Source organism: Pinus tabuliformis, chromosome 7, assembly GCF_031772625.1.
Source record: "Pinus tabuliformis cultivar Carrire ecotype Pingquan chromosome 7, CPIR1, whole genome shotgun sequence".
In the NCBI taxonomy this organism is placed as follows: domain Eukaryota; kingdom Viridiplantae; phylum Streptophyta; class Pinopsida; order Pinales; family Pinaceae; genus Pinus; species Pinus tabuliformis.
The window spans coordinates 454781816-454806348 of record NC_142293.1 but is presented as its reverse complement, the minus strand read 5'-3'; the positions used below and the strand labels follow the sequence as shown (position 1 = coordinate 454806348).

The following is a 24533-nucleotide window of genomic DNA, read 5'->3' as shown; positions in this document are numbered from 1 at the left end:
GGCAGAATTCACAGTCTGAGACTCACTAGAGGTGGGACACAGTGACACATCAGCAATTTGTAGATGATACTATGCTCCAAGGCACACCTATTGTCAAGGAGGCCAAAGCATTCAAGCTAATTCTACATGAGTTTCCTATGGCAGTAGGTACTGAGGTAAGCCTTACTGAATCAAAGATTTTTTTTTTCAATACTAATCTTGGGCTTTCAAAGGGATTCTTTGCCCTCGAAATATCTGGGAGTTCCCCTCACTGATAAACCGCTGCAGAAGGACATCTAGGGGCATATTTTAAATAAATTGAAAGACAAGATCATCAGGTGGACAAACAGAGCACTAAATATTGCATCGAGGCTGATACTCACAAAGGCTATCCTCCAAACCATCCCTATCTATATGCAATCAGCCATTCTGGTACCTACTGGGGTCAATATTCAAATGAGAAACATTCAAAGAGACTTTCTCTGGGGGAAAGGTGACGAAAAGAAGAAATGGGCCCTAGTGGCATGGGAAACGGTTTGCAAACCTAAATCCCATGGGGGCCTAGGTCTACATGACCCAGAAATTCTAAAAAATGTGTTGGGCGACAAAGTTTGGTGAAGATTGCTAAAGGAAATACAATCCCCCTGGGAGAAACTATGGAAATGAAAGTATGCAATTAATTGGCAGGACATGAACTTCATAAGAATGAGAGGTCAAGTTAAATGTTCACAAGTTTGGAACAGGGCTTGGGAGAACAGAGCCCCAGTTCAAAATCATATTTTCTGGGAGATCAGAAGTGGAAATTTAGCCTGGTTTTGGGAGGACAATTGGCAGCAGGAAGGAAATATCTGTAATGAGGATTTAGCTAGTCTTCAAACAAATACCATCAGCAAAGGATTAAGGAGGGTTAGTGATTTCTAGGATCATTCAAGGAACGATGGGAAATGGAGAATATGGAAACTTCTAGTTTACAATGAGATGAGTAGGCTGAATACTCAAGCTATTGCCCTCAAAGGTCTTTCGGGAAAAAGGAAAATCCTAATCTGAACCTTGGATGATCAATTAAGATGGGGAAAAACGAGAAAGGTCTCTTCACACTCAAAGAGGCCAAAGGAATAGCCATAGAGCTCAATTAAGATGGGGAAAAACGAGAAAGGTCTCTTCACACTCAGAGAGGCCAAAAGAATAGCCACAGGGCTCAACCTGGTAAGCACTAACAAGACATGGAAAGAACTCTAGGACAACCCTCACTGGATGAAGGTTAAACTGTTCAAGTGGCTGGTTCATCAAGACAAGATCCTGACTTGGGATAATCTTAGAAAAAGAGGATTTGTTGGCCCCTCAAGATGTCACCTGTGTGGACTCCAGGAAGAAACCACCAATCATCTCCTCAACAGATGCTCCTTCACGGCCACACTATGGAACTGGGTGGGAAATGTCCTCGAGCAGACAGACAGGCAAGAAGATGACATCATAGCTATGCTGAAAAACTGGAGGAAATTTTTTTCAGATAATAATATTTTAAACTCAGCCTGGGAGCTGACTCCAAGGTTCTTAATCTGGAATGTATGGAAGGAGTGCAACAATAGGAATTTCAAAGACAAAATTGGCCTGGCGAGCAGCATCCTAAAGTTAATCCTTATGAAACTCAAGGAGACTGTCAACATTCTCACGGGTGTTTCTACTGTTAGACCCATAGGACCTAGAGAAGCGAAAATCCTGGAAAAGTTGGAGCTTCACGTTCATCTCACCCAGTGTCCTCTACAGCTCAACAATAATATCTCAGAAGGTAAGGCATGTTGGCAACCCCCTTCTATAGGTTTTTTCAAATTTAACATAGATGGAGCCTCAAAAGGAAATCCTAGTGAAGCAGGTTATGGAGGGGTCATGAGAGATGAGGAGGGAAACATACAGGTCATTTTCTATAGCTATCTAGGAAAGGCAACCAACAATATGGTAGAGCTCATGGCGATGGAGCTATGCTTGGAAATATTATGCAGACACAACATACAAAATGCCATCATTGAGGCTGACTTGGAAATAATAATTAATTTGGTCAAGTGGATAAGCACATGGGCATCTCCAGAAAGAATCTCAAGTCACTGGCGAATTTCAAGTCATTGGCGGCTTCTCCATGTCTACCAAAGAATTCAACTACACCTTAGAATTCTAAGGACTCTCAGGTTTGTACATGCTCGCAGGGAAGCCAACAAAGTGGTGGATTGGCTTGCCAATGAGGGGGTTAGAAGCAAGCTTACCGACATGTGCTGCTGGTGGAAGGAGGTAATGGAGGACAGATTGAGAGATGAATGCTCTGCGTGGGCCCTTAGTGATAGACAACATCATCAGAATAAATAACGAGACAGTATTTCCCTCCACATTAATGAAGCATAACTATTTCTCTAAGGATGAGCATCGTAAGTTCTCATAGGATTCCTAGACAGAGACTGTCATAGGGCCAGGGGATTGCTGCATAAAAAGGAAAAATGATGAGGAAATGGGTCACCAAGAAGATGGACGATGGACGCCTTCACAAATCCCAGGTCTTTACATGTATGAGGTGACCCTTTTGGGCAGGTCGTACACGCGCTATACTCGGGAGGACAGTGATTTGGGAAACTGGGTTCAAAAACTGCTTAAGGGAAACCACTTGCATCGGGCGCGCTTTTGCCCAGAAGTGGTTTTCCCAGAAAGCAAGTGATGCCACTTACTGAGCAACATGTGGCAGGGAACCGGAAAAGTAAACCACCCTCATCACATAGTTTATATCGTGCTTTTAAGGCGTGCGATATGGTTTCTATCTGTCAAATTAGTTGGAGATGATCAACGACTAGTGATGGTCGAGCAGTTTAGGGACTTTCTGCGGGCTAATGATCCATGCAATTTGGTTTCTAGTTCATTGATCGACGGATTTGGGGCCCACGTGCATGCGAGATGGATGTTGGAGGATAGGCATCCATGCACCATACTTTGGAGGACAGTGGTTTGAGTAACCGGACTCAAATCCTGCTTAAGGGAAACCACTTGCATCGGGTGCTCTTTGGCCCGGAAGTGGTTTTCGCAGAAAGCCACCGATGCCACTCTGTGAGCAACACGTGGCTGGGGACCGGAAAAGTAAACCACCCTCATCGCGCAATATATATCATGCTTTTAAGCCATGTGATATGGTTTCTAGCCGTCAGATTAGTTGGAGATGATCAACGGCCAACGATGGTTGAGCAGTTTTATGGCCCAAGTGCATGCGTAAGTTTCTAGGGTAGTCTTGGCCTGGACTTTAGTTTTCCTTTAGGCGGTTCTTTTAGGGCATATTGTAACCTTTGTGGGGGTTTGTGCCTCTGCGCGCTTGTTGTAACCTTTGTATTTTATCTCTTTTTTAAACAAATAAAAAGTCTATCTCTTGCTTAAGCAAAAAAAAGAAATTATTGTTAGTTATATATACCTAAATCTAAATCCAAATAATAAACACACATATATATATATTATCATTGACACACACGGGCGCCTATAGTTTAATGCTGCCGTATGTTTTTAGGTGATATGATTCCATCGTGAAAATAAATTAATCAGACGTATAGTTCAATAACTGCCAGCATGAGATTCTTTCGGAAACACATGATTTGGATGAACCAGGTCTTGTTCGAACAGTAAATGTTTAAAGATTTTATTTAATTGTGGTTTCGTTGTGGATGACTTGAATGACAGATGATTTATCATACAAGTAAATCCTTTCTGGATCTTAGTTCAAACCTGATCTGAGACTTGTAAGAGCTCTGATCACCTGATGAAGATGAGAGACTTATCGCCTATATCATCAACAACCACCTGCAGGACTACTCCTAGACCTGTGTCACTCAACATGTTGGTAATCATTTATTAATTTCTCACCAGCTTGCACTTTGATTCCATTTACAGTATTGCAATGAATATTAAACATTTTTTGGGATGGAAGTAAGGTTATAATTCTTTTCCTAAAAGTTAAGATTTTATAAATATTCTTGAAATTGATGTAGAGAAAGCTAAATAATTAACTTCGTTTCTATTTATTGGACCAATTTTATCACATTCTAAAATATTTTAGACATCTACAGTTTATTAGTTTGAGTAATAGGTAAAATAATTGTTTTTAATGAAATAGATATAATTTTTTTTGTTAGGTCATTCATTTGAATGTGAGTTAATTGAGCTATATCGATAGACGTAGTGTTTAATTATTGCAATTACATCAAATATAAAAGTAATCTAGGAAAATTTATTTCAATGTCTAAGCAATTTATCAGCTATTCTTATTTATTTCAAATTTACAGTAATTTATAAAAAAAATTGATTACTAATTTTAGAAAAATATTGGAATCCAAAATTATTGGAATGAAATAGATAAAATAAGAGTGAAGTAAAAAATCGAATATTCTAGTTATATTCAATTTAGAAATATTTCCAAAACCAATTATTAAAGTAACTTTTTTGATTCAAAGATATTTCGATAAGACAAAATATTAATGTTTCATGTTTAAGGGATATATTACTCATAATAGTGACAATTCAATGCTACTGCATATGCAAGGCTACAAAGATGTGGAAAGAAATGTAGACTGAGATGGGCTAACTACTTATGCCTTGCCATTAAATGTGGTGGATTCTCACACTTGGAAGAATGGCTCATTATACACTTGCAATCCATTCAAGGAAACAAGTTTTTTTGTTTTTATCCATTCTAGCTTTGCTCTATGGTTCTTTTCTTTTCTTTGAACATTCATTGTATTCTATTCGTTTCTCATCTTGTTGTTGTCACAACTCTTAGCAGGTGCTTTCAAATCACATCTCAAATACAAACTTTTTTCACGCCAAACTTAAAGGTTCAAATCACATTTCAAGAGAAACGTTTTTCACGCCAAACTTAAAGATTAGTCATCTTGCAAATGTTTTCAAGTCTGTAATAAACTTTCGAACCTCCAATAATCTTTTTCTCAATGCCCTAATTCAAGTTGAGTTGATGATGAATGTCAATAACTAAATATTTGTTTGAGGAAACCTTCTCTAAATAATTGTTGACATAGATGAAATCGCCATGGTTGATATTTTTGGATTTAATTATCCTGAATTTAGTTTTGTTGGTAATAATGGTCATAATCATCTTGGAGCACTAATCATGGAGGATTTTAGGTTGCTTGTCAAGATCTTCATGGTTTCTAGCTCGAACAACAATATCGTCAACATAAAACAGAAGAGTAACAACCATACCAACAAGATTCAAGCCAACACATGCCTATGTCCAAATATGCTTCTAGCTTATCAATGTAAATTCCAAAAAGGGTAGGGGATAGGGGACATCCTTGCTTAATGTTGAGATTGCGTTTAATTTTTGTATACCAACCCTTAGTGGTCTTGAGCTTAGTGGCAAGATTCTCATATAGTTGAATCACAAAAGCCCTGAATTCAAGAGGAAATTATATCTCTTCGAATATTCTCCATAACTTGTCGTGAGGATCCGTGTTGAAATATTTTATAAATTTAACAAAAAACAATAGAAGAGATCAACTTTAATATTGCGACATTGCTGGGAAATCATCCTAAGAGTGACAACTTGGTCAATAGCTGAGTGATGTATTCTAACACCAACTCACCTTTTAGCTCTTTTATCATGTCTTCATGTCTTTCAAGTCATAGGCTAATCTTCTTTTCCAAAATGAGCCCATATAGTTTGGTTAAGATGTGGCTAACCATAATGATGTTGTAATTAAAGGGGAATTTTTTATCCCCAATTTTAAAGATAGGCACAATGGCTTTCCATCCAAGGCTTAGGAAAGCCATGTTTTACAACCAAATTGAGAAGCTTGTGAATATAGGGGATGGGGATAAACTTTCCTATTTGGAAAATCTCACCTCGGTAGCCTTAAATATCCTTGATTTTCCCATTAGTGAGTTTCTTAATCTCAAACACCACGTCTTCCGAAGAGAAAATATCCTCCTCTACAAGAATGTTTAAGACGCTTCTCGTGGTGTCCCAAGAGTCTTAAAGATTCTTAAGATAAGTACCCAAGTTATTCATGGAGATCAAATTAAATTTTTTCGTTTTACAAACATGTATATTTCTCCAAAAAATTCTACGCTCATCTTTAAAAAGGTGGAGAAGGCCCTGTTGCCTCTTCTTTATATAGCACTTTACTTTCGATAAGAGCTTTGTACACACTTAATTTTTGAAGGGTTAGAGGTCTTATTATTCTTCTTATAAGACAACTAAGTAGAGTATTTGTTAATAGTAATGGCATAGTAAAATTATAGTAGATGAGATCAATGTTATTACTATATGTTAACTGAAATGTTATTACTATATGTTAACTGTTGTAAAAAAGACCAATTATTTTGCATGGGGTTAGTGTGTATATAAAGAGCTTTGTACACACTTAATTTTTGAAGGGTTGGAGGTTTTATTATTCTTCTTATAAGACAACTAAGTAGAGTATTTGTTAATAGTAATGGAAAAAAGTCATAGTAAAATTATAGTAAATGAGATCAATGTTATTAATATATGTTAACTGAATGTTATTACTATATGTTAACTGTTGTAGAAAAGACCAATTATTTTGCATGGGTTAATGTGTATATAAAGATTTAGAATTAGGAATTATATATTATTTTAATTAGAATACGAGTATATATTTTGAACCTTAGATATATCAGTTACCATATGCTCACATTCATTCAATTACGGATCTAGCTACTCTTACTACTTTTTCAAATAATTTTTTGAAATTAACTACAATTCTTTGTATTTAAATAATTTTTTTTTTGCCATAATAATTTTTTGGGGAGGGAAATTACACATTTTAATTATTTAATTTGTTTTTTTTTTAATTTCGGGTTGTATCATTTTAAGGGTTTTTTTAATGATTTAATTTTTTATTAAAATAAATGAATCAAACGACTACTTCAATAATTGGCAGGTTGATATTCTTTGGCAAGCCCATAATTTGGATGACCGAGCTCTTTCTATGGCAAACACGTGATTTGGATGCCCCAGATGACGTTCGAATAGTAAATATTCAAAGATTTTAAGTTCAGTTGATGCTCATCTCCAAGTCATCAACCAGGAGAAGAAAATTATTATTTATCTCTAGGTTTTTCCGGCGAATAAAATGGAGAATAATACCATTCAAAAAATCTAACGAATCGTGAAAGAACGACAATATAATAGTAAGAAAAGGTAGGAGTAGGAGGATGATGTTTGGAATAAAATTTGGAAAATCAGGTGCTCCATCTCCATCCCAGCCTCACACAGACCAGTGTTCGAATCTTATATATGTATAAATATAATGGGCCAGTTCCCACTCGCAAGCCGACCAAAGCACTTAACAGTTAAGAATCAGCCGTTGCTGATCGCACCGCATGCTCAATGGCATCCAATCACAGAGTGAAAGGTGTGCCCTCAGCTCCCTCCAAACCGAAACTACGAAAGGGTCGTATAATAATTCATAAGAAGACTTTTATGGTGAAGGGTAGAGAATGGAATTAAATTTTCTGTGAGGTTACCATACTAGACCGAACCTCCACAGTCTTACTGATAAACATCTCATTGTGAATAGATCGGCTTTAAGCTAGCCCAAACCTAAGCTTAACCTAATAAAATAAAATTGGAGCTACTGCTTTCAGTATGATGCGTGTAGTGGAGAATGCCAATTGTAAAATAACAATATGAGGCTGGTTGTAAAATCATCTATTGGGTCTGATCGTGACCTCAGATTGGTCTATAATAGTAAAGATTTGATTATGTTAAAATACAGCTTTTCGCGATGTCATTTTTCTTTCTAACAGGTTTATGCTTCTTGACCATTCTCTGTGCATTAAATAAAATCTTTTAACGGGTTTATGCTTCTCGGACATTCTTTGTGCATTTTTGTATGAAACAGAATGATAAGATCATGTTAAAATACAACGTTTCTGCTGTGTTATTTTCCTTTTTAACAGATTGGTGCTTCTGGGCCATTCTCTGTGCATTTAGTAATCTTTCTTGACAAGTTTATGCTTTTGGGATACTCTCGAGATATTTAGTAATCTGAAACAAAATGATATGAATTATTTTTTAATTCTGTGTAACTATCTACGAATCTAATGACGTGAATTATTTTTTAATTTTATATCACTATATCCATGTCCATACAGACTAGAGGACATCAAATTAAAAGAAGAATATGATAAATTTTTCATAATTTACCTTATAATATATTAACAAAATCATTTAAATTTCAAAGTAGACCCTACACAACAAACCACTCTATCTCTTCCAAATTTTATTTTATTTTTGTGCTTTCAGTACTACGAAATGGCATTGATAAGAACAATCACGGGTCGATTAGCCCTCAGGAGATCCAGGTTCGATATCAATAGAGGATTTACTCTCTCTGGGCTCTCCTTTCATTCAGTTTAGCAACAGCGAGTATGTACCTGCAATTTTTTAGAACCTTGTTACCATTTTACTCTGTTAATAGGTTAAAAGAGAACGTTGAAATAGATAAGGAAACGAACACATATTGAGATAAGAATAACTTTTTATGTTAATTATGATTAGAGTAAGATTTTTGTATTAAATAAAATGGAGATTTAATAACATTTTTGAAATTATTTTGAATTAATAAAATCTAAACTTGTAAAATGTTAATATTACACCATTTTATTATATAAAAATAATAATAATAAATCAAAAAATGAAAAGTCATTTTTGTATTTTTTTTTGAATAATGAAAATGGTTATTATTTTAATTTTTAATTAATTAGTCATAATATTTTTTATAAAAAAATCCAAAAAAATCTCTCTTTCATTTTTAAAAATTGCAAAAGCATCAATGTTATAAATATTGTAGTATTTAATTTAATATTTTAAATTTGTTTATTTTTTATTTACTTCAATATTTTAAAACTGTTTATTTATTATTTATTATTTTTCAATTATATAAATTTGATTTGATGGAATTTAATTTTTAAAAAATTATTATTCGTACATGAATTCCGTTATTTTAACTTCATTATTCTAAACTTTGAAACATTTGTGGTTAACATCTTGTTTAATAAATTAAAAATAAAATAAATAACTCTGGTAATATTTAACATGGTTAAAATAAGAGAAGTAATAATTATAATTAGCAATAGAATATTTTAATTGGTTCAAATTAAATAAAAATAAATAATATAAAAAACATAAAATTAATAATTATATTTATAATTATAACTAATAATTAAATTAATCTAGATCCATCTTAACATTTATCTATCAAGTCTTAGGAAACATTAAATCTTTTACTCTAATTTTATTTTTTATTTTTTATGTTTTTAAAGGAACATATAGCAATTTTTTATTATAAGAAAAATTTTAATTGTAGATAGAATCTTTACAAAATTTAGCTTTCTCTAGTGTTTCACTATGCATACATGTCCAAAATATTTATTTCCTATGCATTCTTTTATCCACTCTCATATACAAATTTCTACCATAAACCTTAAAGTGAACTCCTATGAATCTGTAAATTTGCAATACATCAACAGAAATCATAGAATATCAAGTTATCTTGGCACTAAAGGTCCAACTTTAAGATGGGGCTTCAATTATCGTTCAATTGTGCCTTTAATCATCTTTCTTAGCTATTCTTCATTGTAGTCCATGTCATCCTAGTGGCCTTTTTCTCCCTTGCTAAATTATACACAACCAATTTAGCCTCTGTGATTGCCTCTAATTTGTAAATTTTTCATTGCAACAACTCCTATTTTTCTCCAACAATTCCAAATGTGCATCTATCTCTGAGTCTTCAATGTCGTCTTGTGCCTCATGCGGTCGAGCATGGCCCCCATGACCTATGACAATCTTTCCAATAAATTATTCATCCTCTCTTGTGCATTTTTAAGGGATTTTAGGTCGCTTGTCATTATTAGAGCTCTCTTGTACACCAAAACACTTAGAATGATATATGTTGCATTCGACTTCCCCACATTTTTGTTTGATGCTTCTAGTTTGATTACCAATTTGCTGCAAGGGCTTCAGACACAAAGCTTGCTATTGTTGAGTCTCTTCTTTGTGAACAATACACGAACCTCTGATCTTTCACAGTCTAGCATCCTTCACATGGCCTCCTGCCTTTAATAGACTGGTGTTTCTTAGACCTCGCCGAACCTCAAGCGAACCTTTCGTTTCACAGATACTACCTCAACAGACAATATAATATAGGTGGAAAATAGAAAGTACTCAGATGAAAATTCAACTCAGAAATTGATACTTATATTATTTATGAAGATTTTTCTTACAATTTTCAGACAGAGATTCTATAGTTCTTTACTAGAGATAGATTGCTTAGGCTTTTATTAGATGTTGTGACTTGAAAAGCAAGAAGCCATCTGAAGGCTTCCTGGCCTTTCACATACTTAGTATCAGAACTTCAATCTCTAAAACACACTTGACAGACTTCAATCCTAAGTATCTGGCCACTTTAGGTTCTCACCAGAGATCTGACTCTGATGGGCAGGCTTCTCAGATCTGAGCTCTAAGGAGATGAAAGCAAGAACTTTCTTTTCAGACTCAAAAAACCCAACAACTCCTACTCACACTCTACTTTGAATGCCTTAAGTGAGCCTAGCTCTCTCCTTATATAGGATATTGAGGAGACCAACATTCGACCATCTAGCAGACAAATCGAGTACTATATCCATCAATCATTGAGATGTGGGTCAAATCCCACCAAAATTTGGAGAAGTGCTCCGACTCTCATGACTAGAAAAGGATCTTTGTACCAGTTTACACAATGGATGATTTGAACAAATCCCACAGAACATTTTACATTGTTCATTTCTTTAAACTGTAGAAGGTAAGATATTTACATAGTGGAGACTTTTAAATAGTAAAACCCATGAGAAAACTGCTCACATGCAGTCCTATGACTAGACATCATTATTACATAGTGGATCATTTCTAGGACAAGCCCACGAGAGCCTTCATTAGTCTCCCAAAGGTGTGATCCCTGGAAATCTTATCTTGGAATATCTATATGATTCACAAGATTTTGTATATATTCTTCGTACAATCATTGGTTTCCTTAGAACAATCTGGTGTTTTATCTTGGTCGTGACTAACCACTCATGTTGTCTTTTCATAAAGTAACCAAAAATTTGAGTGTCTAGGTAATAATTTGAATCCCCAATAGTCTTACAAGGAGTGTACCAACACTGAGTTAAGAATCCATAATCATTACATTCTATTTGGAAATATTTTTGGAAGAAGAGAGGTTCCATAGATGTTTTATTAATACCAAGATCAACCCACCATTGTTGAAACCATTCGCATTGTCTCTGTCTTTATGTAGTCCATGTAGCTCCAAATTTTACTCTGGTACAATGAGTCTCATCCTTCCCATCTACATTCGTAATGTCCCACCATAGTTTTTTGTAGTCTATGAAATTATAAATAATATCTAGAAAGAGAATGGCTAGATCACCTTGTGGCCACATTCCATACATATCATACCATCTTAACCATCTTGTTCAATTAATAGCAAAAAACTTATCGAAGACTCTTTTTTTACTACTTCCTTCTATCCAGATTACATTTGATATCCCGAAAATCCTTGCTTAGGGATTATTCGACCGAATGAGCAGGTAACTTACTTCGTTGATATGCCATGTCATTTATCCACTTAGTGCCATTGGGGTAGATCTTTCTTTCTGGTACTAAATGTTATATGTCTGTATGAGATTGTAGATTTGCATCTAGTATCTTTGTACTTCTTAGCTGCCATGCAGGCTTCCACCTTGTTCAGTATTCTTCCCAAATTTTTGTTTCAAGAATGCTTCTTAGGATTTCTATATGTTGGGAAGGATCCCATTCAGTTACTATCAACATGACATTATATTTCTGACTGAGGTATTCTCTACTCGAAAATTTAGGTAAACAATTCTTTTCTCCTTTAATGTGTTCAGCTTCAAAGTCGAAATTTGTGAATAGAGCCTATCACCTTGCAAACTTAGCTTCTCGAGGTTTCTTTATGTCTTTGTTGAAGACCATTCTTAGTGTAGAGGCATCATTCCTCAAAATAAAGTTTTTATGGATTAGGTGGATATCAAATTTGTCAATGCAGTTCCATGTTTCCTTGTCTTCCTTTTCTATAGTAGAGTAGTTCTTCTTAGATGGGTTCCATGTTTTTAAGATGAACTGGATAACTTGTTCTTATCCTTTTTTCTTCTGCTTTAGAATTCCTCCCCACCCCATGTCACTGGCGTCTATTTCAACAATTTTGAAAGAATCTTCATCAGCAATATGAAGAACAGGGAGAGTCTTTACCTTAATTTTTATTCTTTTTATGGCTTATGTGTGTGCCTGAGACCATGGTTGTGGATGTTTTTGCAACCTATGATTAAGAAATATTTTGTCTTTAGCACAATCTTTATAAAAACTGTTCACATAGTTCAAGCATCACAAAAAAATTTGCAACTGAGTTTTGTTAGTCATAATATCTAGAAATATATCAGTAAATTCTAGAGCATGCCTTTACAAAGTGATCTGCCCATCTTTAATTGTGTGGCCTAAAAATTTGATACTTTTCTGAAAAAGTTCAATCTTTTTCTTGTTGAGGACCAACACATTATTTTTTACCAGCTGTACAAATTTCTGAACATGCTTGAAGTGTTCATGGACATTTTTGGAGAATATAAGCACATCACCAATATATATCAATAACCAATCAAAATATGGTTTAAAAATCGTGTCCATGACCTTTTGGAATTTGGATGGAGCATGATTTACACCAAAAGGCATCACATTCCATTCATAGTGTCCTGCTTGGACACTGAAAGTTGTTTTAAATTTATCAAATTCTCGAGTTGCCACTTACCAGAAACCTGATTTCATATCAAATTTGGAAAATACTTTAGTCCCTGCAATCCTTGCTAAGAGATTCCCTCTATGAGGAATATGGTAAGTATCATCTAAAAGAACAATATTTAAAGGTCTGTAGTTTATGACTAATCTTGGAACTCCCCTTAATTGTTCTGAATGGTTATTTACATAAAAGCCATAGCAGTTCCAAGGACTGTTGGATTCTCTGATTAATTTTCTTTCTAACAAGCTTGCTATTTCCTTTTCACATAGATCTTTGTATTCCTTGTACATGGGAATTTCTCTTTTCATGCAAGGTCTACCTTCATATTCTTCCTTATATGATAATTCTACATAATGTTATTTCCTATTCCAAAAAGTGTTTGGTTCTTCGGCACATCATTCTTTTTCTATCTATGATCTCAAGTCTGAGATCCTTTGCTTGATTATAGGAGTCTGAAGATAGTCTCCTATTTTCATGGTAGTCTTTAGCTCTTTGAGATCTTTTAATTTATTTTTTGCTTTCTCAATTTCTTTCATTGCCTGTACCATAGTGGATACCCTTGGAGTAGAAATAAAAGGTAATTTGTTTGTTTACAACTTACCATTTGAGCTTGGTATATACATAAAGTAGCCAGCCTTTGCATTTTTTGGTCTACCTCATCCATGTGGCTCTACAGCAGCCAAAAATACATTTCCTAAGATCCAATCAATAGGAATGTCATCAACAACATATTTTAATTTTATACAATGTTCTTTGAAGCAGATAGAAACCTGAGGAACTTCATACAATAAATCTTTGTTCCCTAACCCAATTACCTGTCTGAAGGACTTTACCCAGTATTTTTCATGTATTATCTTTGAATTTAGTATATTAACATCTACGCCTAAGTCAATAAGTGTCTTTAGGGAAAACATTTCACTATTTATACAAATATCCAACATAACATGATGTTGTTGATATTGGATAGTCATGACTCTAATATTTCTAAAATCCATAAAGTCATCTCGTTTTCCTTCAAAGATTTCAACATTTCAGTTGGCAGAATATTCATCATTTTCTTCTTCAGGTGCCTTTCCTTTTTTCGAGCTCAGAGATCTTTATTTTTAGGGAGGCAATTTCCTTCTTAAGATGATGAATTTCTTCGCTGACTTCTCCTAATGTTAAGGACCTAGCCTTCGAGATCTTTTGGCTTCTTTGGAAGGATCTTGTATTTCTTTCAAAAGAGGCATCAATGAATAATGCCTTGGATTCAGTTTTTGAAGCAGCTTTACTACTGCCTCCCTGGTTTTTGTGCATGGTACTTAAAAAAGCTTCAAGTAAATTTTCTTTCATTTCTCCTTCTTCTAATGTTCTCATTTGAGCAAGCATCTTTTCCTCAGAATCATCTATGGTCTATGCAATGAGAACCTTTTCTTTTGGTTTAGAGACAAATTCTTCATCAGAAGAGCTTTCTGATCCAGTGCTTGATTCACATTGGTAGTTTTCTGAATCAGTATAATTGCATTCATTCATGTGCATATTCAATTCTTTGTCACATGATTCTGAGGAATAATATTCAGAGGATTTTGAGGTTGAGCAGATTTGTTTTTGTATTTGTTCTCCATGTGAGAGGCTAGGACAATTTTCATAATTGTGGTTTTTAGAACCACATTTGTAACACAACACATGATTGACACCATGCTCTCTACCTTTACTGTTTTTTTCTTCTTTGCTACTTCGAAGGATTTCTTCCCTCTATTTTTCCTAGATTCATCTGCAAGGGGGCAATGATTTGAAGTTTGTCCTGGTTGGTCACAGAGCCAACAAGTCAGTTTGTTCCACTGATCCTTTTTTTGTGTTTGTAGATGAATATCCTTAGGTTCATAATAGTGTGTCTTTGGGACATACTTGTAGTATCCTTTCGTGGTTCCTTTTCTTTTCTTCTGTGGATATTCCCTATACCCTTGTCTTCTTACTTTCTTAGCCTTATTTTTGGATTTTCTTCTTCTTACTATGGGGTCATCTACAGATAAGCCATATTTACTACAGATGGATTTACTATCTAGTAGTTTTGACAATTTTTTCAGTGATTTATTTACTTTCATGCTCGTGCATAATCCTGCCAGAACTTTGGTTATTATACTGTATATTTATCCCCAAGTGAAGGATTCAAAAGGAATTTGAAAAAAATCTTGTTGTCTGAAATAATCTATAAATTTTGAAGGTAGAGTTGATAAGTAGACTTGTTTCCATAAGATATTTTTACTATCTTTGACCTCGTATATTCTTTGAATCTAGTCCCTATGAAAGTCTTCATACTGGGAAATTTTGTTACATTTAATGTTCATGAGAATAATCTCATGCTTATTTGCAATTTCAATTTCCTCTCCACACCAATGTTCTAAAATGAATGAGGTTATTGCCACAATCATGTTGCTTTGTGGGTCTCCATCAGCATTATGGATGATATCTCCCCCTTTCATCCTTCGAGATTTTATTTTCCATTTGTATTACCAATGCTGGCGATGACTATGTTTCCCACCATCTTAATAAGGTTCCAGTAAAACACTGAATGATAGATTTACAAGATTCTATTTCATTTTTCCCTTTAAGGCACATAATCTTATATTCAATAAACATTAGGTTTATCATTTGCCTTATCTAAACAATACTCATATTGTCAATATTCCACTCTCTGTGTGATTCAGGATGGAAACTGTGTCTTTCAGGAGTTTCCCTTTTCCACTGAGTTCTGGTGCAGTGGTATATTGGCTTTGGAGAGGCTCATAAATGGGGAACATGTGTGATTCTGAGATTTCAGGTTGTTCTGTTTCTCTAAACATAGAGGAAAGAGTTATGGGCTCAGATTTTTCTTCCATTGTTTCTTTTGGGAGAAGAAAAGGAAATTTATCAATAGGTTTGATAGGATGTTGGATATTTATAGTTATTTTAAACATAGAAGAAATAGGAATAGACTTGTATTTGGAGGCTATATGCAATCTGTCAAATTTTTCAGATAATTTTTCAATGGATCCTTTAGTAGATTGTTTCCCTATATCCACTTTCTTTTCAACATCCTCAACTCTTGTTAAAGATTCTTTGACAAGGCCTTTTAATAATGTAGTAGAATAATTTACATCATTCAAAGTGTTGTTGATGCTATTTACAAAATCTTGTAAATTATCAAAACTCTCTTTTACTTCTGTAGTCTTTGCACAATTCATTTCCAATCATTTTACTGCCGTGTTGGTCCAGTTTATCTCTTCACTGACCTTTTGTATCCTACCATTAATGCCAAGGGCATTAACATCCTTTAAGATCAAGGGAATGGCTTTAGCACTGTTTTGTGCTTCTTCTAATAGAATTCCTTTGTAAGGAGGAAGAGTGGTAGGAGTTTCAACTTTTCTACCATCTATAGCGATCCAATCATGTTTTGTTGAACATGATTCAACATCTGTCATATGTACATCTGAGCTTTCCAATTTTATTTTACATTCATAAAAGGATAACCAAATGTTTTCCTTTCTCATGTATGTCTTGCATTCATATGATAGTCTGGTCTTCTCAGGATATGGAGTACTAAGGTCAAAACTCTTAGCCTCTGGATGGGTATACAAATCCCAATTTAGCATATTTTTTATCCATTGATTATCAATCGTATGCTTTTTACATCCTTTCATAACTGAGAAGAATTTGTGCATTTCTAGTTTTGAAGGTTTCTTACAATCAAGAGGCAAAAAATTATTAAATCTGGACTAGGGGATTATGTCATCTAGTTGTTCTAGATATCGTAGACCATATCGAGGCATACCAGAGGGACGCATTTTGTGAACATCTCTTTAAGGCAGGGATCTTCATTTTCTAAGGAAGGAAGCTCATGAATCATCATCACATGATTAGGATCATGTGGGAATGGAATATCAGAACATTCCATATTAGTACAAGGAGTTACAAAAGTTTTTGGTGGGGATTCTCCCGTTCTGGGGTGATGGTTCTAATTTATAACAAAGTCGGCAAGGCTACTGATATTTACTTTATGATTGCAGCTTGGACACATTACCTGCCAAGAGGCAAAGTTTACAATCTAGGCATATTCAAATAAATCCATATGTTGGCAATCTACAGATAGTGGATGAGAACTAGCAATATCAATATATTGTGGATCTATGTACATAGATGGAGCTTTGTTGGCTAAATCAATTCTTTTGTGATCTATGGTAGATCTTCTAGGAAAGGACACTACAGAAAATGATGGTCCCTCTTTTATATCAGCAGAAGTGATTTTTTGCATTGGAGGGGGTTTTGGATTATCAACAATCCAATGTTATCGAAAACTTAAGTCTTCCCATTTCATAATTTTCTGTTCTATCTTTTGATTTTGGGCATCAATGATATTGTTCACCACTTTTAATTCCTTTGGAAATTGGTCAATACAGATATTTTGTACATTTAAATTAGGTCTAAAATGGAATGCTTACCTCTTCATGGCTATAGGGAACTTTTGTTGCATCCTCCATGCCACAGCTCATAAACATTCAACCTGTCGCGAAGTGTCCTTCCAAATTCTATCATGTGTTAACCAGAGGCGATTGTTGTCAATTCAAACATACTCCACCATCATCCCCCATTTATGATTTGGTTTCCGTTCCGCTCTACCTTTGAGTGAGTGATTAAATGGTTCCGAGAAGCTTAAATATTGATGTATATTGGTAATCCATTCAATTATTTGTTGACTTGATCCATTACTATAAACACCATTTTTCTCATATTTATTGACAAGAACATTGTTTCCACAAGTCATGGAAAAGGTATATATGACATTTTCTTTAATCTTGCCCCAACCTACCTTGATTTAAGGTTTCTCCCTTGTTCGTGGGTGCATCCTCCATAGTGTTCGAGTGTCAATATACATGATAAAATTCCAGTTCTTTAAAATGTCGAATTTATTGTTGTCCTTTATAGAATGGGAGAGTTGGGAGTGATAAATTTTGTTTGACTCGTCTTACCTGTCTAATTACTATCGTTGAGTCACCAAATACCATTAATTGGCAAATTCTTCTTGCTATAGTTATTCCTAGCCTTTTCCATAAAGCCAAATATTTCACTTGGTTGTTGGTTGAGGTACACAATCCCCATGTAAATTGTATCTCTTTTTTTATTGTTGAGGCATAAGATTACCACTCAGTTTTGCCAACCACAGATTACCTTTTGAGGCCCCATAAAAGAACAAAGAGTAATGCTCTTTACTTATGCACCATATTTAGAAATCCACAGATTCCATTCTTCTACTGTGATTTTTATTGAAGGCTAGTCCGGGGTTAAGGTTGCTAGCATGATATGGAACCTTTCCTACTTTGATCCAGTCCTTTTAATTTGGATTTAAGCCCTCCAAATCAAATAATTTAAATCCTCGGGTCGTGATGGATTTAAATAAGAGATTTAAAACTTTACTTGCTTTCGAGGTAAAGGTCGGTCCATCCCCATAAAATGTTGCACTATTTTGAGCTAACCAAACTGAACAACATAAGTATTTTCAGAGACCCTCCATACAACACACCGATAGAGATGAGGCTTTCCTCAGCCACAAAATATTTTTTTCCAAGAGTTAAGCATGTCATCTCATCTTTCAAGGATGGCCTCAATATAGCTAACCATTTCAGAGGCTTTTTGTCACATTTCCATAGTGAACTAACATTTCCTGAATAGATGAGGAATCTCTTATTCCACTACCTAGCAAAGAACACACCTCGAAAAACCTTTGATGTTTCTCTTCTTGTTAGTTAAAATTTTCCCATGAACCATTATCCAACCATATTTTTTACTTTAGCAATCCCATATTTGTGCCAATTTTTTTCGACAACTTAGAAAGTGTTGGATGCAATAGTCTTTTCATTAGAAACTCATATCCTTCTTTGACATAGTATCTTTGGTGAGGTTTGATCATCCATGAGAGATGATACCCATACGAGATTTCAATTGGGACTAATCTCTTTAGTAAATTTAATAGGAGTTCCCATTGTGATTAGAAAGTTGTAGGAAAACCAAGGCATATCGAACCTTTCCAAATACCTCGGTCATCCCATTGGGATATATCTTTGGTTCTAACGTGTCATTCATTTCTCATCCAATTTGCTAACCCATTCATTTGTATTCGTTCTCCAACATGTTGATTCTAGCACCGTTACAAGTACAGCAACCCAAATTATCGAGAATCATTATCACCACAACTTTACAAAGATTTTATATCTTTGAGCCCATTCCTACCCATTCGACCCTAAGAATTCTACTCTTATGAAAATGTTTACATAGAAATTATTGTTTCCCCTCCTCACTTCAATTTAATATTATAAATTTATATTTTTATTTATAATTATTATTTTATGAAATAAATATCAGAACAATTTTGGAAAACACGAATAATATACCTATCGAAACTCAGTAACACCTTATTTTTTTAAATTAATAATCAACTTTTTATAAAATAAACTACATATAAAAAAATTAACTATAAATATTTTTTATAACATATACACTATACTTGGTTCACATTTTAAAAATAAATTACATATAAAACAAATTAACTATAAATATTTTTATAACATATACATTATACTTAGTTCACATTTTAAAAATTAATTACATATAAAACAAATTAGCTATAAATCTTTTTTTATAAAATATATATTATACTTAGTTCATATACGTAGACCTATTTCATGGACGAATGCGCGTCTCGCAGTACTTATTCTAATGTGGATGTAAAAACTTTCTTACTTATATTCAAAACCTTTTTCTCTCTTTCCAAACGACTATACAGCCCTATAGATGATCTGAACTTAATCATTGAGTTAATGATAGACTATGATCCTTTATTGATATTTCTTTGATTGCTTTATCATTAATTTATTACAACAAGATATACATTATTTCTTAAGTACATTTAATGACTATGTTAAGATTTGATTAGTTTATCTTCTTAAAACTTCACAATTGTTTGATTAGTGTATCTTTCTGAAACTTCATGATGGGTGTGTCATTTATTGTTATTGATCTGTTAGAGTGGATACATTTATCAGAAATTAGAATTTATATGGTTTATAATTATTTTGTGATTTAATAGGTTTATAGTGTTAATTCATTGTTTTCACAACTGCAATGAATTGTTTTATAGAAATTTAATATATTGTCCATAATTATATTTATTACGCCGTAAGGCGTTTCCCTCTGAGATGAAGTCCCCCAGATGCCTTTCTGTCTTAATGGTAGTCGTCGGATCTTTTTGTTAGACGATTGAAATAAAATCAGCCGTCCAATTTAATAAGAAATATTTTAAAACATTAAGAAAACCGTTATCGAACCCGTCCTGACGCGTGGATATCAACGTTTGATGTAGAGGAGGGCGGGGATGTTGACGGAGGCGGGGACCTGCAGAGAAGCGTTAGTGCAGAGTTTTGTTAAGGAATATTACTCTGAACGCGGCACCATTCGAGCATCATTTGATTCTCACGGTCGAGAATCGTTTGGGGATATCTGAGGATGAAATTCTTGGGAGAGTAACGATTCCTGTGAATAACATAGACAAACGACTGGATGATAAGCCTGTGAATCCTCGATGGTTCAGACTTGACAACCCTGCTGTTGCTCCGGGGGAGGGAAAGTCGAAGAAGAAAGAAGTGGAGTCCGCGAGTAGAATTTATCTGAGATTGTCTTTAGATGGGGGCTATCATGTGCTGGGCGAGCCTATTCACTACAGTGGCGATGTGAGGCCGACCGACGAGCGTCTCTGGAAGCCTAACATTGGTATTTTGCAGGTTGAGATCTTAAGCGCTCAGAACTTGCTTCCTACGAAGTGCAAAGATGGACGACACAGAATGGATGCTTACTGCGTTGCAAAATATGGACAGAAATGGGTTCGTACCAGGACTATGATTGATACCTTGAGTCCAAAATGGAATGTGCAATATACCTGGGAAGTTTATGATCCCTGTACAGTAATCACTGTTTGTGTTTTTGACGATTTCCATCTTCAAGGAGACGAAAAGTCTTCAGCATCCGTGAAAGATGCCAGGATCGGTAAGGTTCGAATCCGCCTTTCGACTCTCGAAACAGATCGCGTATACACGCATGCCTATCCTCTGTTGAGGTTTAATCCCTCAGGAGTCCTGAAGGTGGGCGAGCTTCATCTGGCTTTTCGTTTCTCCTGTTCGTCTCTGATGAACATGATGCTGATTTATACACAGACATTGCTGCCGAAGATGCATTATCTTTGTCCCCTTTCTCTAAGGCAGTTTGACCATTTGACATACCAGGCAATGCGGATAGTGGCAATGCAGCTGAGCCGAGCCGAGCCTCCTCTGAGGAGAGAAGTGGTGGAGTATATCATGGATGTGGATTCACATATGTGGAGCATGCGCCGCAGTAAGGCGGAATTCTTCCGCATAATGAATATCCTGGCTCCTCTCACAGCGGCAGGGCGATCGTTTAACGATATATGCCTCTGGAAAAACCCTGCAACCACCGTCCTGGTGCACATCCTCTTCTTGATTCTCATCTGGTACCCAGAGCTAATTCTTCCTACCGTCTTCCTCTGCATGTTCCTGATTGGCTTATGGCAATTTCGTTTCCGTCCACGGCACTCACTCGATATGGACACAAGCCTCTTCCAGGCCGGACTGGTTCATCCTGACGAAATCGGTGAAGAATTCGACACATTCCCCACTAGCAAAGCCTCTAACGTTGTGAGAATGCGATACGATCGAATCCGGGAGTTTGCTGGGCGAATACAGACCATGGCGGGGGATATGGCTACTGAAGTAGAAAGGCTTCAAAATCTTCTGAGGTGGAGCGATCCACGAGCGACTACCATATTTGTCATATTTTGCTTGATAGCTGCCACAGTTCTCTATACCACGCCCTTCCAAACTGCAGTGGTTTTTGTTCTGTATCTCCTGCGCCATCCGAGGTTCCGCCACGGGCTTCCTTCTGCTCCTCTCAATTTCTTCAGGAGATTGCCTGCTCGTACCGATAGTCTGTTGTAAAAATAGCTTGGTCTTTCATGTCTGCTGAAGCTAGACCTCTGTTCTTTTAATTTAGCTTTTGTTCTGCGAATATACTATTCTAGTTGTGTATGTTTCTTTAATTTACATTTCCATGTTATTTCTTAACCGATGTAATTGACGATCTATCTATGATTTTATAGCTGCAACAGTGCAGAATTACCAGCATTCCTGTTCCGAGACTATGTCATCAAGGTTTTTCTCCTTCAGCTAATCTAATGTATTGGCACTTCCTCATGTTGTGTAGTGGAGGAGCTTGTAAATTTTCTTATAATCTAATTTCCTTCTGGAACTGCTGGAGAGTTGATGCGCTGTATAGCCAACTGTACCATATTTTTCAACACAGAAAATGGATGCTATTTCAGCTGTGCTCTCTTTTCCCTACATTACAGCTCCAGCTTTGGATACTATATAGGAGCCACCCGTGCTTCTGCCATAGTCTCTTCAGAAGATAAACCAATATTATGTTTCTTAACTGGACTGACTGCATTAATAACAAGTTAATTTGGTGTGGGAACGTGGTTGAATCTGATCAATATCTGAAATTTTTGATCTTTTTTAGATTTGTGATCTAGAAGAAATGCTTATGCCACGAGATTAGTAACTCTTTATTTGGTTTTTAAGAGATTTAAATTTGTAACCACAGAGAAGATCCTTCCACCAGAGAGACCACCACAGGATTACCATAGTCTCGGTTTATTATCCAAAACTAAGAAGAAAGTGGAAGACCACCACAGGATTACCATAGTCTCTGTTTATTATCCAAAACTAAGAAGAAACAGTTGTAAATTAAGGTTCAAACAAAATAGTTCAATCATAAGAAGAAGCAGTTGTAACTTAAGGTTCAAACAAAATAGTTCAATCACTTCATTTCGACTAAAATAGTTCAATCACTTTATTCCAACTATGATGCTTAAAGCGAATTCAATCACTTTACTTCAACTAGGATGCTTACAGTGACATCTGTGAAGTGGTTTGTGGAATTATGCAATTGATGTGAGTTATTTCTCCATCTCCATATTCTGTATGGCTGTGCAACACCATTGTATTAACTATTTCAGCATGTAAATATTTTGCATCACTGTGCAACACATATGCAACAACTATGGAGAAAGCAGGTCAGACTCCCTAAACTTCCCTGAGTTACCGTTTTGCATTGAACGAAACAAATCTTCAACCTGTAAACAGTGCTAAACATACCCTAACCCTCCCAGTATCCAGTTCAATTCTAAAGTCCTCACCAAACAGGATTTCATAAAACCTCTTCTTTTAATGAATCAAAATTTTGTAAGAAGTATCACATGTGTTTAATTTGAGTGAATAAGAAAAATTTACTTTTGGAGTTTTGGTGTTTGGAATTGCTTTACAGTAGTCCCACTAATGTGCCCTCATTTTTTGCACAGTTTCTATTTCTATAAAATGACATGTTAATATTTTATGATAAAGTTTCTATTTATGTAAAGTGGCATGTTGGTATGTTATAATAATAAAAAAAAGTAAAGATGTCTTAATTCTTGCTGAATTAAATGAGAAAGATAAAAATTCCAAATAATATGTCTCAATTCTGGTTAAGTTTGTAAAATTTAGTTAAGTTAAAAAGACAAAAACTCCAAATAACATGCCTCAAATCTTGTTAAGTCTATAAAATTAATTGATTGTTGATACTAGCTTAAAAATTAAGTTAATTCTTGTTAAGTCTGTAAAGTTTAGTTAAATTAAAAAAATAAAAACTCCAAATAACATGCCTCAAATCTTGTTAAGTCTATAAAATTGAGTGATTGTAAGAATGGTTGATACCAACTTAAAAATTAAGTTATAATGTCAAAATTAAGTTATAATGTCAACTAACTTGACCCAAATAAATTAAGCAGTAAAAAAACATTTAAAAACATTTCATCAATATAAAATTGTGCTAACTACATACACAAGAATTTCCCCCCAAACTCATTCCATGGATAATATGAAAAAGAATTTAATCTTTCACAGCTTTTAAACTGTCACTTGTCATGTAATTCCTATGGCTTTTACGCCATCCCTTGTCCCATACTCCACTTTTTTAAGGCATCCCTGGTCACAAAACCCGCCCTTCACTGATGTAGCAATACCATGGACAAGTTAAAAAGCATGGATGAATGTGTATACCTAGAACCATCCACTAGAGAGTAACAGAGATGTGTTACCATCTAGTGTGGGGATGACACTCTCAACACCTTATCTATTTATTTTAGTAAAAGATACTAGCTTAAAAATTAAGTTAATTCTTGTTAAGTCTGTAAAGTTTAGTTAAATTAAAAAAATAAAAACTCCAAATAACATGCCTCAAATCTTGTTAAGTCTATAAAATTGAGTGATTGTAAGAATGGTTGATACCAACTTAAAAATTAAGTTATAATGTCAAAATTAAGTTATAATGTCAACTAACTTGACCCAAATAAATTAAGCAGTAAAAAAACATTTAAAAACATTTCATCAATATAAAATTGTGCTAACTACATACACAAGAATTTCCCCCCAAACTCATTCCATGGATAATATGAAAAAGAATTTAATCTTTCACAGCTTTTAAACTGTCGCTTGTCATGTAATTCCTATGGCTTTTACGCCATCCCTTGTCCCATACTCCACTTTTTTAAGGCATCCCTGGTCACAAAACCCGCCCTTCACTGAT

At 34.9% G+C, this 24533-nt stretch overlaps 1 protein-coding gene across 1 annotated transcript in view; it reads left to right on the top strand.

Moving 5' to 3' along the window:
* Window positions 1-22053, top strand: part of LOC149247928 (FT-interacting protein 3-like) — a 39434-nt gene extending 17381 nt beyond the window's left edge. Inside the window, exon 2 of the mRNA XM_089446254.1 lies at window positions 20257-22053. Coding sequence (XP_089302380.1) covers window positions 20257-21847 — 1591 coding nt within the window. The 3' untranslated portion in view covers window positions 21848-22053. The remainder of the gene's footprint in view (window positions 1-20256) is intronic.
* The last annotated feature ends 2480 nt before the right edge of the window (window positions 22054-24533 follow it).